This window comes from Columba livia, chromosome 2 (assembly GCF_036013475.1).
Source record: "Columba livia isolate bColLiv1 breed racing homer chromosome 2, bColLiv1.pat.W.v2, whole genome shotgun sequence".
Taxonomy (NCBI): Eukaryota; Metazoa; Chordata; class Aves; order Columbiformes; family Columbidae; genus Columba; species Columba livia.
Window position 1 is genome coordinate 36,539,128 of NC_088603.1, and position 16,517 is coordinate 36,555,644.

The window sequence follows — 16,517 nt, forward strand, 5'->3', positions numbered from 1 at the left end:
CAAGCCTTTGGGAGAAACATAAAAATAACGACAAAGTTTCCACATGCTTAACAGAGACTTTATGATTTCAGAAGCTAAAAGCTTCAAAGAGCGTGCCTCACTGAGCGTATTCGCTTTCCTCATGGCTCCCAACATGTACATGTGCATATAATGTCTTCAGAAAACAACTGACTGTGCTTCCTGCAAGTTCAGGGTTACCAGCAAACACATTAACAGCAAACAGTGCTACAGGCTGGGGCGGGTGGTAGAAGGAAATATCGGTCCTGCTGGTGCCAGTCAGATCTCCGAGTCAAATACAGAGGAGACAAACTTAACCAGGACTCTCCTACAATTCCTTACCTCATCCATTATAAAACCTCAAAATGAACAAGGATCCTCCTGGGAAAAAACACCCTTCACTATATGACCTAAAATTAATTATGAGACTAGGTCCATCCTTTCTATTATATAGGGCAGGACATCCATAGGAAAAATGTTGAAGTATGTGATATTGTTCTCAAAGGTCAAACCACACATCTGCCACTATGGTTCCATGTTTCTGCATTTTCCAGCATTTGAGTGGTTGACTTTGCAATTTTAATAGTTTTTTAGCGCAGGTAGTTTTGTGTCTAATTTCAAGGAATAAATGCAATGCCATAGAAACAGTGGTTTTATCAAAAGAGAGACAAACAATTTTTTAAAAGTAAAATTTCCCCCAGTAGTCCTACACTCTTAGGTAACATTAATGAGCTCCAAATCCCTGAGTAACCTAGAATGTCAACCAGTTTTCAAAGAAAACAGAAAGGAGAACAGATCAACTAGTACTGTTTATGACTGTATGAAGTTACTACTGTGTTAAAATATAACATCCAAGTTCTCAGAAAATCATTCACAGACTTGAGCTAACTCAAGCACGCAATTTTGTTACTGAAATGTGCATATATAAAAGGATCCCTCATACAATCAAAATAAGAATGCAAACACATACTGACCATTAAGCCTAGAGCCTGCAAGTAAATCTGAGTAGTTCTAGCAAAATCAACTTGAGTATTTATATTCATAAAGCCAAGTATGTACCTGCACTTTGCTAGATTACAGAGATGGTGAATGGTTAAAGTAATACCCGTGCAAATATACTACCACCTGCATTTCACAACAAGAGCTCTTGAAAAGCTTGGGTTTGCAAGACAATCTAGAAAACCAAGCAAATTAGAAAAGAAGACCACTTAGCACAAGTTTTTGGTTACTTGTGTGTGTACGAGAGTGCATCAACACAAAAAGCAAATAATCATACAGCAAGTATTTAACAGTATAGATTTTTATTTATTTTCAAAATAATGGGGTTGGTTTAGATTTAAAATACTTCAGTAATTACCTAAAACAAATGTATACTTTGTTAGAACTTCTGGTAAGCACTGTTCTTGAGTTGTGAAAATGTGTGGCAGAATACAAGAAAATATAAAATTGGGTTAGCAAAATACAGTAACGGAGCTTTACAAGAGGAACAGACATTCTATGTTATTCAACTAAGTCTACCAGGTAAACATGCTGTAACAGCTCTCCACTTAGAAACGCGTGCCTATACACTTAATCTGCAACCTGAATCCCAGGAAAAATTCTCTGCTGATCAACTCGACGCTAGTAGGTCCAAGGAAGAAAAAAGTCCATCTCAAGCTGTGTTTCTGCATCGAACAAATCTTCCCTTTTTCCCTAAAGTATTTATTTTAAATTTTAATAGATCACCATATATCATAAAATCACTATACAGTATTCTCTTACTATTCAAGATTCACCTAAGTTTGTAGCCATAATGTAAGTTATTTTATATGCAAACAGTTCAGTGTTTCATTAAAAAAAAAATATTTATTTATTGCATCTAGTGAAAAAAATTGATGGTTCTTAAAAAAGAAAAAAAAAAAAGAAATCACTGTCTGGCTAATTGCCAAACAGTCCCTTCCTCTGGCTTGCTTTGTCAAGAGCTATGAAAAAACCCTGGAGTTCGTTGTGATCTAGACAACCAAAGATGATGAGTCTGTACGGGATCAGTATGCACAGTGTTTGATTAAACCCACATACTTCTCAAATGAGCTACAAGGATAAAAACAAAAAGGTGGTTTGTGATTGTGTCCATTTCCACAGGACAGCTCAAAAGGTTTCCTCCTCACGTAAAAACTGGAAAACGGCTGAGAAGTCTTTCAGGGCGTAGCCTTTTGCACACATCATCCTGTAGATCTGATGTGCCTGGGATCCCAAAGGAACTGGTGTCTTTGTGTTGGTGGCAGAAATCTGGGCCAAGCCAAGATCCTGTGGGGAGGGAGAGGCAGGAGGAAGAACAGGGCAGAGAGGAAGAACAGAAGAAAAGAAAAAGCAAAGAAGTCAGGGGAGAAACAGCAGGAATATAAATAACCATGTACATATTATAGGTTATTTGGCTTCCATTGTGAAGAGAACTCTGCTGCCAACAAACACAATACTCCAGCCTTAAAATTTCAATCCTGGCAGAAGGGAGCCTTGTTTAGTTTTTCATTTTTAAAACAGTAATTGTTATTCAACAGAAAATCCCTAAACTTTTCAAGGCACGCAGCGTGCTTCTGGACAGGAGGAATTTTAACATTCCAAATCACTATATAACCTAGTAGCAAGACTCAAGACTCTTCTTCCTCACTTTGTTACGTCACCTCCAAAAATAAAATTCCCCTGGCTGTTCACTTAAGCATTTCACATAGGTTCTAATGGCATCATTTTCTTGTTTGAGCAAGAGGATATCTTCCTTTCCAAAAACAGGTTAAAAATCGAGCAGGAGAGATTTGAATAACAACAAAATTGAAGCCACTTAGTCTACATACATTTACTGTACTGTGGCCAGTTAATAGCAAAATGAGAGGCATAGGCTACTCTGTGAATATGAATTCTTTGCAGCCTAACTGGAAGGATGTATTAAAGAATTTCTTATGGGACTGTCCTGGGTCTGCTACAACTCAAAGTTCTCTTTAACAACTGAAGATAAAGGGATACAGAGAATAATTCTACCACATTTTTAAACACTAAATATGGGGGCAGGGAAAAAGGAGGGGAGGTTGCAAGAGGATTAATTTGAAACCTGTCCTCCAAGAGTCCTTGGTCAACTACAGCTACAGCTGAAATGAATAGGACACAACTCAAAGGCAAGTACCAGTTACTATGACTAGCCATAGTTAGCTAGAAATAGTGAGCTGCATGCATGCTGGACAGAAATGACAAGCGAGGTTGGAGGATGTCTTGAATTCTAAGCTGAGTCAGACATGAAACCAATCAAAGGAAAAGCTGGTAAGGGCCTAGATATATAAAGAGATCTCTTGTTTAAGTATGAAAGTGATGCTTGCACTCAAGGTTGCCTTTATAAGGTCTTGCTAGAGAAACCAGTTTTCCAGTCCACATTTCAAGAAAGTTGCAAAAGAACTTCTCAAATATTACTAGGAAGTGCCTGGATTTTCTGTCCATCTAGGACTATGACGGTTCATAGAATTTGTAGGGTTTTTAAAATTTTGTCCTATGTGTTTTGTTTTTTTTTTTTTTTATAACAAATCTTTGATGCAGAAGAACTGAGAGACTATAGTACTCCTGAGAGCACCTTTGGCTTCTAAGGGATGACTTACAAGACAGGTCTTTACTTCCTGTGTGTCTGGCTTTGAATTAGCACAAGGAAATTCAAGATCTTACTCTACTCTCTAAATGTCACTTCCATCTGTAAATCGGCTCTATAAAGGTCACTCTGATACAAATCAGAATTATAGTTACTCTTCCTATTACCCTTGAATGACTTCGAGATCTACGAAAATGGGAAAAACATACATATCAGATGTCACAGGATCCAAAATATTCTTCATGTACATCACAGCAGATCATCCCTCTTTGTCTAGCAATTCTGTTGAAAGCCTGATGACCTGATAAATCTAGGAACAGTTACTTTAACCCGACTTACAATAAGATATTCCATGGCATATTCCCAGCCTCTTCTAAATCCTCTTTGTAAAACGTATCGACATATTGGCCAATTTATTCAACAAAGCTTAAATCATGTCATGGAATAGTAGAATGGCAAAATCATTTAACTCCAAACTACCGAAGGTGTTTGGTTTTGGCAGTGGTGATTGTGATCTATTTCTCTCTGAAGGGGCACTCACAGAAAATTCTGAACAGACTGCTAGAACAAATACAGTTTCATAAAGCAGGTCTCTTCATTTTAATAATGAAACTCTGGCTCCAAGATGGCTGAAACATCAGACAACATCTCAATAATTAAATGGACAAGGACCCCTGACTCCTCTGACTCCAAAGTGAAGGAAGGAAGGTGTTTGGTTTTCTTTTTTATTTTTTAAAATTTCATTCTATAAACTAAAGCTTTGAAAGAAAAAAAATCCCACCAAAATGAAAGTAAAGCTGTGGAAAAATCAGTCTGCAGGGGTTTGGGTTGAAACCTTTCTACTTTCTGTGTTCCAAACAGCCTCGGGCAGAAAGAGGAGCACATAAGCAGTTTGCTTAGCAAGGAAGCGGATGCTAGAGGGCATGTCCAGTAGCACAGTTTAAGGTATCTGGAAGAGATTGTGTCCAAAATCTTAGAGGCTTACGTCACTATTCACATCTAATTAGGTCACTTGTATTTCTTATGCTCCTAAGTTCTAGAGCAGTCATGCAAGAGGCACCTAAATGGCTTGCTGAACACTTGCCATACACACAAGGACTCCTGGATTAAGGCAGAATTGAAGAAGACAGTGCATATAATCTCATTGAGTGGCTCAGCAGTGATAGTAGCTATAAAGAGGCTGAAGGCTAAGGAAAAGCCCCCTACATGACCCATTAATTCAGAGCAATAGTAAGAGGTTGGGTTCCCCTCTGTTCATGCACACATATTTCCCTGTAATCATAAATAATTTTTCACTGAGAAGAACATTTGCTGGAAGCCCAGAGAGAAGCAACTGTACACACTTTACATGGAGTCTTATGTACCTTAGCCATCAGTGTTGTTCCAAAGCCACCTTGATAATTATTAGCAGATGGTACTCCTTCCATCACTCCAGGAACAGGGTTGTATGTGTCGCTTGACCAACAACGACCTGAGCTTATATTTAGGATTTTGGCCAACACCTTTGGGTCAAGGCCTAATCTGTCAAAGGTCAAGGAAGAGAAGTGTTAATGTCAAAATGCACAAGACATGGGTGACTTGTTTTATATCTTAGGACCCGACCGTCATTTCTCTCCCTTTATTATAAGTCATGAAAAATGACAGAGTATTGATATTGGGGGTAGGGATGCTGTATCTTAAATTAAAGAGCATCAATCCACCATTTAAGCAGTAGGTTTTCAGAGCTTTTTTCCTTTTGCACTAAATAAACCCCCTTCACCCAGCGATTTTGGAAGTGCAAGCAAAATAAAGGTCCTCAGAGAAGAGCAGTGCCCTCATATTTCAATTACTAAAACGCATCGTCTGTTCTGCTGCCTTCTAGGTCACATACTTGTTCTTCACATCAAAACTATATTCTTTAAAGCTGAACAAGGCAAAAAATTCTCAAGCGTGACAGTGTGAAGGTACTTGTGCAATGTGTTCATACATGCACACTAGTGCATTTTTGATGTAAACAAGATAATGCAAATGATCCTGCTCTAATAAGTGAACAAACACACTACAATTCTCAAAAAATATTACTATGGTATATAACTGCACATTCTTTGCTTTTCTATTATTAAATCTTCATTATACACTCTTGCTTATGAGGCAAGCCTGCCTCTCACTGTGACATATGTTATCTATTCTCAAACATACATTATGGTTCTGGGTCAACTGTTGATAAGGTTACTGATCCTGATAAAACAAAGCTTGTCCAAGTAGAAACGTCATTTGTTCTATCACAGAGCTGATGGCATAAACTGCTGCTCAATGTGGACCCTGAAAGCACTTCAATACTAGATTCACGTTTATGCCGCTATCAAGTTGCAAGCTAATTTTGCATGAATTGCATTCATGCCAACAACGAGCAGCAGCAGTTCATCTGGCTCTGTACAAATATTCAGTTACGGTCATGAAAAAGAAACAAGGAAGGGAATTATCTCCAATAATAATCCAAGATCAGAAAAGGATATTTTAAAAGGGATATATCACAACATACTTTGCCACAGACAAGCAAACAGGTTAAAAATAAAACACCTTTTCCACACAGTTCCAGCTGAGCTTTAACCTTTACAGAAGTCAAACATTAGCTCTTATACCACAGACTTCCTACAGATCTCCATAGCCATGGGGATCCTAACACTGATTCCAGGCCCTGCAGTGCTCAAGGTTTTAATTTGTAGATAAGTAAAGCTCATTACCAATGGAATAGTTGCTAAAATTTATGTCTGTTTATTCCAGTGGGCATTTTGGATTTTAAAAACTACATTAAAGACAGTGGGCCCTACAGCATGATTTCTGTTCCCACAACAGCATGTATCTCCTGCAGTTCTACCCTCCTGATGCAGAGCAAGATCACTTGCTGTACTGCAGAGGTAGCTTTTCAGCATTGCTGCTCTGCGGTCTTATTTATAACTTGCTGCAGCAGTCCCTGGAGTTCAATGGAAAGTCCCCAGCTGGCCTGGATGGGATCGAGTTTTAATTCTCCTCCCTGCTTTTTTCCAACCCTCTGACTCAATTGAATGCTTTCAACTGCCATTTATTAAAAAAAAAAAAAAAAAGAAAAAGTATTTTCCAGCACCAGTATGTTTTCACAGTTTTTTAATTGTACTTTTATCTTGTATAGTGCATCAAATCCTTAATGAAGAATCACTCTGAATAAATGCTTTTATTGTTGTCATGTAAAAAAACGCATTGGGAGCAGACAATGCCTGAGCTTTCAAATACACAGAAGCTGCTTTTTTGCCCAAAGCAAAACTCTTGGCTTGTTTGTTTCCTTGTCATTGTTACATCCAGATCAGTATATCTAGCAGTGTAGTGCCTGCTTGTGCTGTGTGTAGCTGCATGCAGAGGCCCGTAATTACAGCGGCGAGTAAACTGCAAGACAGAGAGCTTATTATTTCAAAATGCATATAACCCTCCCAAAGAATGCTCTTCTCGGTGTTCCAATGACCCTCCTGTGAAAGTATACTTTAAAAGATCCATGTGTATTATACAGATGTAGAAAATATTGTCTGCACTAGATCTGGCACATTTTTGCTCTAGGAAAAGAAAAAGGACGATAGTGTCAGTTTAAATCCCCACTTCTTCAAACTTCGTTGCTCTTAAACACCATGCAGATTCTCTTCAGGAGACCTGAACCTATTTTTTTTTCTCCTTTGCAGCAAGTGTATCATTAATAAGAGCAAGTTAGAAGTGCTTTGCATTTCATCTTTCTGAGGATCCATCCACTGGTGCATATATAACTGACAGTTAAAATTAGACATATATTAAAATCAGTTACTGAGGAAGTCCTCTGTCTTCCACTGTGCCCAAAGCCTGTAATGGTCTGAAACCAGCTACAATATACAGTAATTGTCATTCAGTGAGAGTCTATCCTAGAAAGTCATGCTTCAGTGGAGAAGACTGAGTTTCCATTTGAAATCAACAAATTAATCCAAGACAGGTATCTGAAAGGGCAAGTTTAATAGGAAGCAGCTACTGGGCTCTCAACCATGATAAAATGTTATTGCTGTTTCCCTGTAAATTGGCTGAGAACATATGATACTCTCTGCATAAGAGCTCCATCGCTGTTCAAGAGATATACTGCTCAAGCTATCAAAATGATGACAGTCTGCCAGTCCCCGTAACAACTTGCCATTGGATGTGGTGAGAGCTTGTGCATGTGCATGTGAATTTACAATTACCAAAATGTTCTTCTCCCTTAGAAGCAGAAAAGAAGTTAATGTATTAACTGTACTTATAATAGAGCAAAAACAATTGCTCCCCTCAAATCAATGCTTCTTCAATAACACTCCTAATGAACTGAACAGCAGAAACTCAGCAATGGACACACAAACAAAAAAAAATGGTTAAAACACGATCCCTTCCAGCCACTGCTCAAAAATCAGGTTTTGCTGAGCTTTGATAAAACAACATACTGAAATTTTTGTACACTCCTCCAAGAGTTCAGTCTGGAGCAGAGAAAAATTGAAATGGCATTTCACAAAAAAGAGATACATCCTGGTCTCATTTTAAGGTACAACAACTGAAGTAGCGAACTCTTGAGAATTTCCCATCTCAAGGTGCTTTGGATAAACAACATATGAAGTTGCTCACGTTTAAGCAGAACCTTAGGACCCTTCTAACAGAGCTAAAAATGACTTTGCCATTGGCGTTTTAAACTAGATAGGTGTTTTCATAAGACTTAGCTATAGCCCCATGAAGACAGCAGAGCCACAGTGCTCTTGGAGGAATTATTTTTCAAGGCAATCTTTCTAAGATTTGCAGTGGGGACGTACCCAGGGTTAATCATCCCTCAGGCTGCAGCACACGCTCCTCCCTCTGCTGACTCTCCTTTCTGTTTGTGTCTTCCATGCACATCCCAGGCGTCTTCACCGAAACCACAGACTAAAACTACGCTTAGACTTAGCATCAGAGGGCAAAGTTCTCTTACCGTCTTTTCACTTCGTAAATCTAAAAAAGCAAACAGGCACAAACCCCTATATAGTAAAACTGCCTGGGAAAGAACTGTACTTGCAGCTTTTGGCATAAATCTGGGTGCTGCCACAGTCCCTCCTTGTAGAGACGACTTTCTCTGCTGTTGAAAGTACAAAATTGATTTTGCACTGAGGTTATTGTCATTGAGCTCTTATTGCTCTCCTGGTCCCTTATATCCCAGCCACATTAAGCAACCTTGCCCTGTCTTGTGTCACCACATAAGCCCTTCCCTGAGTCTTTGCCGGTAGTTTCTGATAGGCAGCAACTTCTATCTGACCTAAACACAAACCAGGCACCAGCAATATTTCATTCCCAAGCTTTATTTTGCTAGTATTAGACACTGGACCTCAAGGCCCAGTAAAAGAAAGTTACTGACATTGAAATGATCAGTAAAAAGAAAAAGATAAATAGTTTATGGCTATGGACAGTATCAATTAATGTTTATATTTCTTATTTGTGAAGTTTACATGTACTTTGTGTATTAGTTAGACACAGTAAGTCACTACAGTGTTTTGCAATATGCATATTATCCATAAAACTGCATAGCAAAATCTACTCAAGATTTTCCTACTGATAAGTTGCAGATTCATGCTAAGAAAAAAAAAAAAAAAAGAAAATTCAAATAAAAACATGAATTTGTTCCTAGAAAGTTTGCCACACTTTCTAACTTTTAGTAGCAACATTCATAAAGCATCAGGAAATTAACTGAAAAAAAACAAACCAAAACAAGCATTTCGTTGGTCAGAACTCGGGATGATTTTTTTTTAATGAGTTATGTAATCTAAACCAAATCACTTCCAGTGAAAATGGACATCTTCATTAGTAAATGAAGATGATTAGTAAATGAAGATGTTAAAGTAAAGTAGAAAAGCAAGTGGAATACAAATGCAGAAGTTACATAGCAATATTGCCAATTTTTCTGGGTGTTTATTGTGGAATTTTTGCTCATTAATGTCAGTTTTCCTTCCTCCTCACCCCATTCTATTTGCTACTTACGTTGAAGCTTGGAAAAAGTCTATAATTTCAAATATAAAGTAAATAAAACAATAGCAGATGTACTTAAAAAATCTGAAATGAATAAAACGGTAACTCACTGCTTCAGAACATGAAAATTTAGGCCGTATGCTTTATGAAAACATTAGAGAAGAAGCAGATTATTTATAGAATTAATATCATACCGTTTTGAAGACTAAGCTCAGCGTATATACTGGTTTCTGGAAGATGCTGTAATACAGCTTTCTAGTTACATCAAGTTAGTCAGCGATATTTTGAATAATTAATTATCCAAAGTCCTTAAAACTCAAGATTTAAATGATGTAGCAGATACACAGTGTATGACATGAAGATATTTTATATTCTATCGAAAAGTTAAGAACATGTCTAAGCTCCACAATTCCCATTATGAATTTTGTAGATTTCCAGTGTCCTTTGCCATTATCAGGTCAGAGTCAGACTTTCTTTACTAGATATGTATTAAACTAATAAATCAAGTTCAGCTTCCTACACTTTCCAGACTAGGCAGCCATACTATGCTTTGAGTCTTAGACTTGAAAAAACCCTAATAAATTTATTAATATAGCAAAACCTCTAATAATTAGAATTACAAAGGTTAACTTGTACATTAGAAATTTGTACACACCAAAAGTGGAAAGCTCTTTTTCTAGTTATAAGCAGAAACAATCTTCTCCAGGATTTAAAATTAAAATCAACGCAAGGGGTCTAAATTACTTCATAAGGCTTTAAATTACAGCCTCTGTCTTAAACCTCATGCAGTTTGGGACTAAATGAGATTCTGCTCTTTGTATAATTCAGGTTACAATCAGCAGGTTTCTTCTACAGTAAGTACAGTTCCTTCTTGATTACCATGACGGTAGGGGAGGAAGGTTTGTATACTGCTGCCTTTACACCAGATTTTTGTCTACAAATGCTTAATACAAATTCAGCTAAAATTTAAATTGGAAAAGGATAAAATGAAAAGAGAAAATGCTAAACACTTTCAAGCCACAGTGGCTGCAGACATCAACTCATTCTGTCTTCCAAACCTCTTGATTTTATTTTATATTCAATTCTAACTCTAATCACTCCTACAAAAGTAGATAAAAATATAATGAAAATTCAGTTGCATACACTTTAATAAGCGAACCATGACTTCAACCAGAACCTGATGAAAGCTTTACACTACATTGGATAACAATAGTTGTATACAATACTACTGTTTTTATTATGGCTTGATGCAGACATGCTTCAGTATCTAGCAGACTCTCAATTTTAAAATGTAAATGGTACAGGATATTGATAAACCAATTAGCACTGATGCAAAGCAAATTCCTCTTTTATCTCAATTACAACATGACAACTTAATAGGTCAAGATAGTCTAACATCTGAGACAAGGGCAATTCAATAAAACAACTGCATCTTGATATGGTAATTAAGAGGAAATGTGAATCCATTACCTTGCCTCGAGTGCGCACATGTAGGCATCCTTTTTTATTTATTTATTTGATGCCCTCTTGCTGTTTTTATAGTGTATCAAATCCACATAAGCACATGGACTAAAGCCCAGCTGATAACTGAGCATCTACAATATCTGTAGTTTTAGCAGGTGAATTTTAAGCATGCAACTGTGCACATAAATAATTCACGAAGAGCCCTTAAAAGATACACAACTGCAAGATAATCTCTTCAAACATAGGACTTCTCTGCACGTAGACTTGCAAACAATTTTGATCTTACTAAGAAAATTTCTGAAGGTTCAAATACTGTGATACTGAACTGGTACTTGCATGCGCTTTATTGGAAAACGAAACAAATTGTCAAAGACCACAGCAAAATAAATAGGTTAGAATTGGAAAGGAAAAAGAATTTTGTTTGAATATGCTGCCACTTACAAGTCAGATGCATCACCTGCTAGAAAAGAAATAGTATTCTTAGCATTGACAAGAGTGTAGAGGAGCATACTCCAGCTTTTTGACAAAACAGGAGTTTGGCATTTAGACAAACAGCAGTGATAAAATCAGTCAGGAAGGCAGATGTTTTCTTATGGTTTGATCTTAATTTGATATATACATTATACTAGAAGTTTTACTTTAAAATATATTTTGGAACAACTTAACAAAGTAAGCAAAGCCAACAAGAGCCATATGGGAGTATAACACTCTGAATACACTGTACATTAGCTTAGAATACAAATAAAAAGTTACCTCTGTATTACCTCTGCATGTTTATAATGCGAGACAAACATTATTGTACATTACACTACAGCAGAACAAATAAATGCTAACCTTCAGATGCAGAATGCAACCATACACAAAGCCAATACAAGGGAATAATCCTGTTCTGAAGGGCCCTACTTTAGCTAAATAATCCCTGTAGCATGTCAATGGCTTTATAAGCGAATTGCTGGCACGAGTTTATCTATGCCACCTAATCACCATTGTCTCAGCCAAAGTCAAATGTAAAACATGAAAACTGGTAATGCAGAAAAAATGCTTAAATCCAATGCAAAAATCAAACAAACCTGATTCCAAGATTCATAGTCTCAGCAGTTCCAATCATACTGATGGCCAGAAGCATGTTGTTGCAGATCTTTGCAGCCTGAAAGTAAGTTAAACTGTCAATTAGTTTCTGCATTTTCATAGAGCTAATATGGAGGAATCTTCTTTAACTAGGTCCAGGACAATGTTCCAACAGCTCTCTTCTAAAGGTAGGTTCCTTCAGGGATCAGGAAATATTTTTTACCTTAGTATATTATCTCAGTTAGTATACATGGCATGTAAGGGCTCTTTGTCCTTCAGAACATTTAGTAAATCTAAATTTAGAAGAAACAAAATTAAAATCTGTGTTCTCTAAGAAGTATAATCTCAACAAGGCAACGTGGACAAGCATCAGGTCAGATGTTTTGACACTAAACTATACAACATGCTAGAGAGTTATTTTATAAACACATGGTTAAAGACAAGTAAACAAGCAAACAAGTATAAAGATATATTATAATGCATTCAGTTCTGGAATAAAAGAGTAGATACCATTAAAGAAAAACAAAGCAACAAAAAGAAAAGACTGAGATAACTAGTAATCTCTGAGGCAGTATTACCTGGCCGGTTCCGACCTCTCCACAGTAGACTATGTTAGAACCCATGCATGTCAGCAACTCTTTGGCAGCATCAAATTCTTGTTCCACTCCACCAACCATGAAAGTAAGGTTTGCAGCTCGAGCAGCTCCAACACCTGAATCAAGACAACGCTGGATTTAAAATCACTATTTTAAAAAAGCTTCAGAACTTTATCTTATCAGTAAGGGTCTGATGATGTAAAATTCTTGTGCTTAATGATGGACCTCTCTAAGCCTATGTAAAAATAAATCTATAGTCCCAGTACTTACCAGATCAGAGATCTTAATTCTCAAACATTTGATGAAGATAAAATCACCTTCTCTTTCAGCTGTACTGGCAGATAAACAATTCACAAGACTTAAAGAAAACTGACAATATCACTCTTTATAGTTTCATATAATTTCAACAATCAACCTTTCCTGCATCTTTGCACCACACAAAATTCACTGTGTCTGAATTACTAAATAAAGTTTGTTTTGTCAAACTACTTTTCGCATATGACTATTAACGAACTACTGCTCAAAGTTAACTCTGCTTTTATCAGTTTCTCCAAACCTCACCTAATTTTTATGAATGCTTCCTGATTTTCATGTAACTGAACATCTAAAAGACATAAACATATAAAACCAAGCCTTCTAAATCTCAAGTTTATTATATTTCTAATCTGAAGCAAAATTCCAGTTAATTTGAGAAACTTTGTGTTAGTTTCCTACACATAAACTGAACACATATACAACAACATAAAGAACTATGTAAAAACCAATGTCAAATGATATATACACACACACAAATACACTATTCCCTGTTTTATTCCTATAACAACCTACTTTCAAATTAAATGTGCTCAATTTGGTACAGCGTTCTCAAAAACAGAAAGCCCATGTGAAACAGTTTGTTCTTCCTCCACGTGGTGCACCATTCTGTTTCTACAGTAAGTCAGGCTGCTCTCCAGCCATGCTTCACAGTTCTTTGCCACCAATTAGCTACCATAATAAACATTAATAAATGTTTTTATTGAAATAGTTTCTAGAGAGTAACTGGAACTGTCTTCACTGATCTAGATGTTCTATAGCCACAAATGAAAATGCATTCTTAAAAAGCTTTTCAGCTGAAGATACAGCGCTTTTAAAAACAAAACAAAATGATCAGTCTACCCTCAAATAACAAAGTTATTCATTTTGAAGTATATCACACTCAAACACGTCATTTCTTCTTTCCTTGCTCCCCACTAATAAAGGAAACGCGGCAATAAATAACAATAGAAAGAGAAAAAAATAAGACCATAACTACGCAATCCTGGCAACCAAGTGCACAAAAAGTTCTGATAAACTGGGCAACCATAGGAGGCTAATCAGAGCTTCTCTCAACTTAAATCCTTAAGCCCATATAAGTGCTGTGTCACAGGTCAGTATCAGACTTCCTTTCCAACATCAAGGACAGCTACACTGCAGCTCCCCACACTGAAGAATTTGAAGAATTTTTGTTTGCTTTCTCATAAAAACTTCAGTGGATGCACTGTCTCTGTGTGACTATGTCTACAAATGCCCCTTTCTGTATCTGTCAAGTATTTATTTCCCCCATCTTCGCACCCAAGATGCAACATCTTTAGAAGTCACTGAAGTATTTCAGACTTGATACATCAAGGTCTCAAAAAAAAATAGTTAATACCTACCAATTATGTGAATATAGGCAACAGAGGAGAGAGGCTCCCACTGATTAAGTGGCTGATAAACCTATACTACAGCTAGAACCACAGGGTTGTTGGGGTTAGAAGGGACCCCTCAAGATCATGTAGTTTGATCCCCCTGCTCAAGGAGGGTCAGCTGGAGCAGGTTGCCCAGGATGGTGTCCAGTTGGCTTTTGAATATCTTCAAGAATGGAAACTCCAGAGGTAATCTAAGTAATCTCTTCCAGTGCTTGGCTACCTCACAGTAAAAAAGTGTTTTCTCGTGTTTCAGATGGAATTTTATGCATTTTAATCTGTGCCCACTGCCTCCTGTCCTGTTACTGGCACTACTGAGAAGAGTCTGGCTCCCTCTTTTTCATCCTCTCCCATCAGGTTTTTGTACACATTGATAAGATCTCTCCTGAGCCTTCTCTTCGTGCTAAACAGTCTCAGCTCTCTCAGTCTCTCCCCATATGAAAGATGCTCCAGTCCCCTCGTCATCACTGTAGCTCTTAGCTGGACTCACTACAGTAAACCCGTATCCTTCTTGTGCTGGTGACCCCAGAACTGGAACATCCGGGAGAACTCAGATCCACAGCTTCAAAAAAATCAGTCTATATACAATGCTGCTGCTCCTAGAGCAACACTGTTGATGAACTGAAGTACCTACAGTGGTAAAGATCTTCCTGTTCATGTTTTGAGAGACACCCTGCTCGCAGCCAGTCCTTAATCCCACTTGAACAACTCCTCCCTGGGCAACGCACAAGAACTGGGCTAAAAGTAAAGCACAGATTTAGAGCTAACACAAACCAGTCATTGTCATCTTGTTGGCTATGGGTTTACTATGTACATGACCACAAAGATTGCTACATTAATAAACACAATGATTTTCATTCCATTCCTCTAGCTATTTTTATTCAAACCACATAATGGCCTTTACCACTAATCCTGTGATCTGACCTGCAGCAAATTAAGTAGACAATTTAAGTCAAAGCTTACAAACAAAATCCAGTACTATCCATCATAGGTCAATAGCCTTGTATCTAGATTACAGACTGCTAAATAGCTTCAGAGAGTCATTTATTAGAGCAAAATTAATGCTGACAATAGTTTTCAGCTGGTTAATCTTCTGACAGCTGCACTCTCTCACTTGTTCAAACACTTACATTTCAAGTAGAAATAAATTAGTTAAGTAGAAAAAAAAGAGCAATTTGTTGTATAATGCAGAAAGCTTGGAAAATTCTCTTTTTAAAAACAAAAAACCTGTTTACTCCATGGCAAATTTTATCATCCAGGGTCTTGCCAACTATCAGCTATTTTATCAGAATTAAACAAGCAATGCAGCAAGTCTATAACACTGGCAATTTAAAAAAAAATGGCATGGAGCCTAGGAGCACAAGAACTGTAACTTCAGCTAAAAATAGAAATAAAAAATCATTAGACAAGAATGCACAGCTTTATTTCACAACCTCAGATTCCATACCAACAACACAGGCTGGTAAAGTATTATTGGCTTCCAACACCACTAAAGAGAGCAAGGGAGAAAGCCGAGCAGCTAACGTAATTTTTAAAAGCTAATGATTATTTTTTATCTTTTGATTTTTTTAAAGACCTCTTAACACCTAAAACAGTGGCTTATGTACCACCTCTGATTAGTGTCAAAAGTCCGTCAGAATCTATTACTTCTTTCTAAAATACAAAAAGCTTCTTCTCATCCTGAGGGAACGGTCTTCTGAGAAACTGCATTTGTGACTGGCATGTGTACGACTTGTTCCTCTGCAAAGCAAGGCTGCTGGAGCCCGTGGCTGCCGTCCCACGCTCAGCTTCTCTAGGATGATCCATCCCCCAACAGCTGTGTGCAGAATCCTTAAAGGAGGTCAACCAGCAACCCCCCCAGAGTAGCTCAGCACCAACTCAGTAGGTCATTATGCCATCAGAGTTTTTCCCAGAGATATAAACTGATGGGACCAGGTTAGCAAATAAATAGGCTAAGTGATCTAGCTAGTGAGGGGGCATGCAAAAAATGAATCCAGGAAAAGCATGGTGCGAACTTATAGAGTAGCACTGCAGTATGGCATACCCACTTGGAGATGGGTTTCCCACTTGGGTACTAGAAGGTTTTAGACTAAGATCTGA

The 16,517-nt window shown here is 37.4% G+C and overlaps 1 protein-coding gene across 1 annotated transcript in view; it reads right to left on the bottom strand.

Moving 5' to 3' along the window:
- Positions 1–1,279: 1,279 nt before the first annotated feature.
- Positions 1,280–16,517, bottom strand: part of HIBADH (3-hydroxyisobutyrate dehydrogenase) — an 82,522-nt gene continuing 67,284 nt past the window's right edge. The window contains exons 5-8 of the mRNA XM_065051400.1: positions 12,697–12,830; positions 12,121–12,197; positions 4,966–5,122; positions 1,280–2,283 (exon numbers count right to left, since the gene is read on the bottom strand). Coding sequence (XP_064907472.1) covers positions 2,125–2,283; positions 4,966–5,122; positions 12,121–12,197; positions 12,697–12,830 — 527 coding nt within the window. The 3' untranslated portion in view covers positions 1,280–2,124. The remainder of the gene's footprint in view (positions 2,284–4,965; positions 5,123–12,120; positions 12,198–12,696; positions 12,831–16,517) is intronic.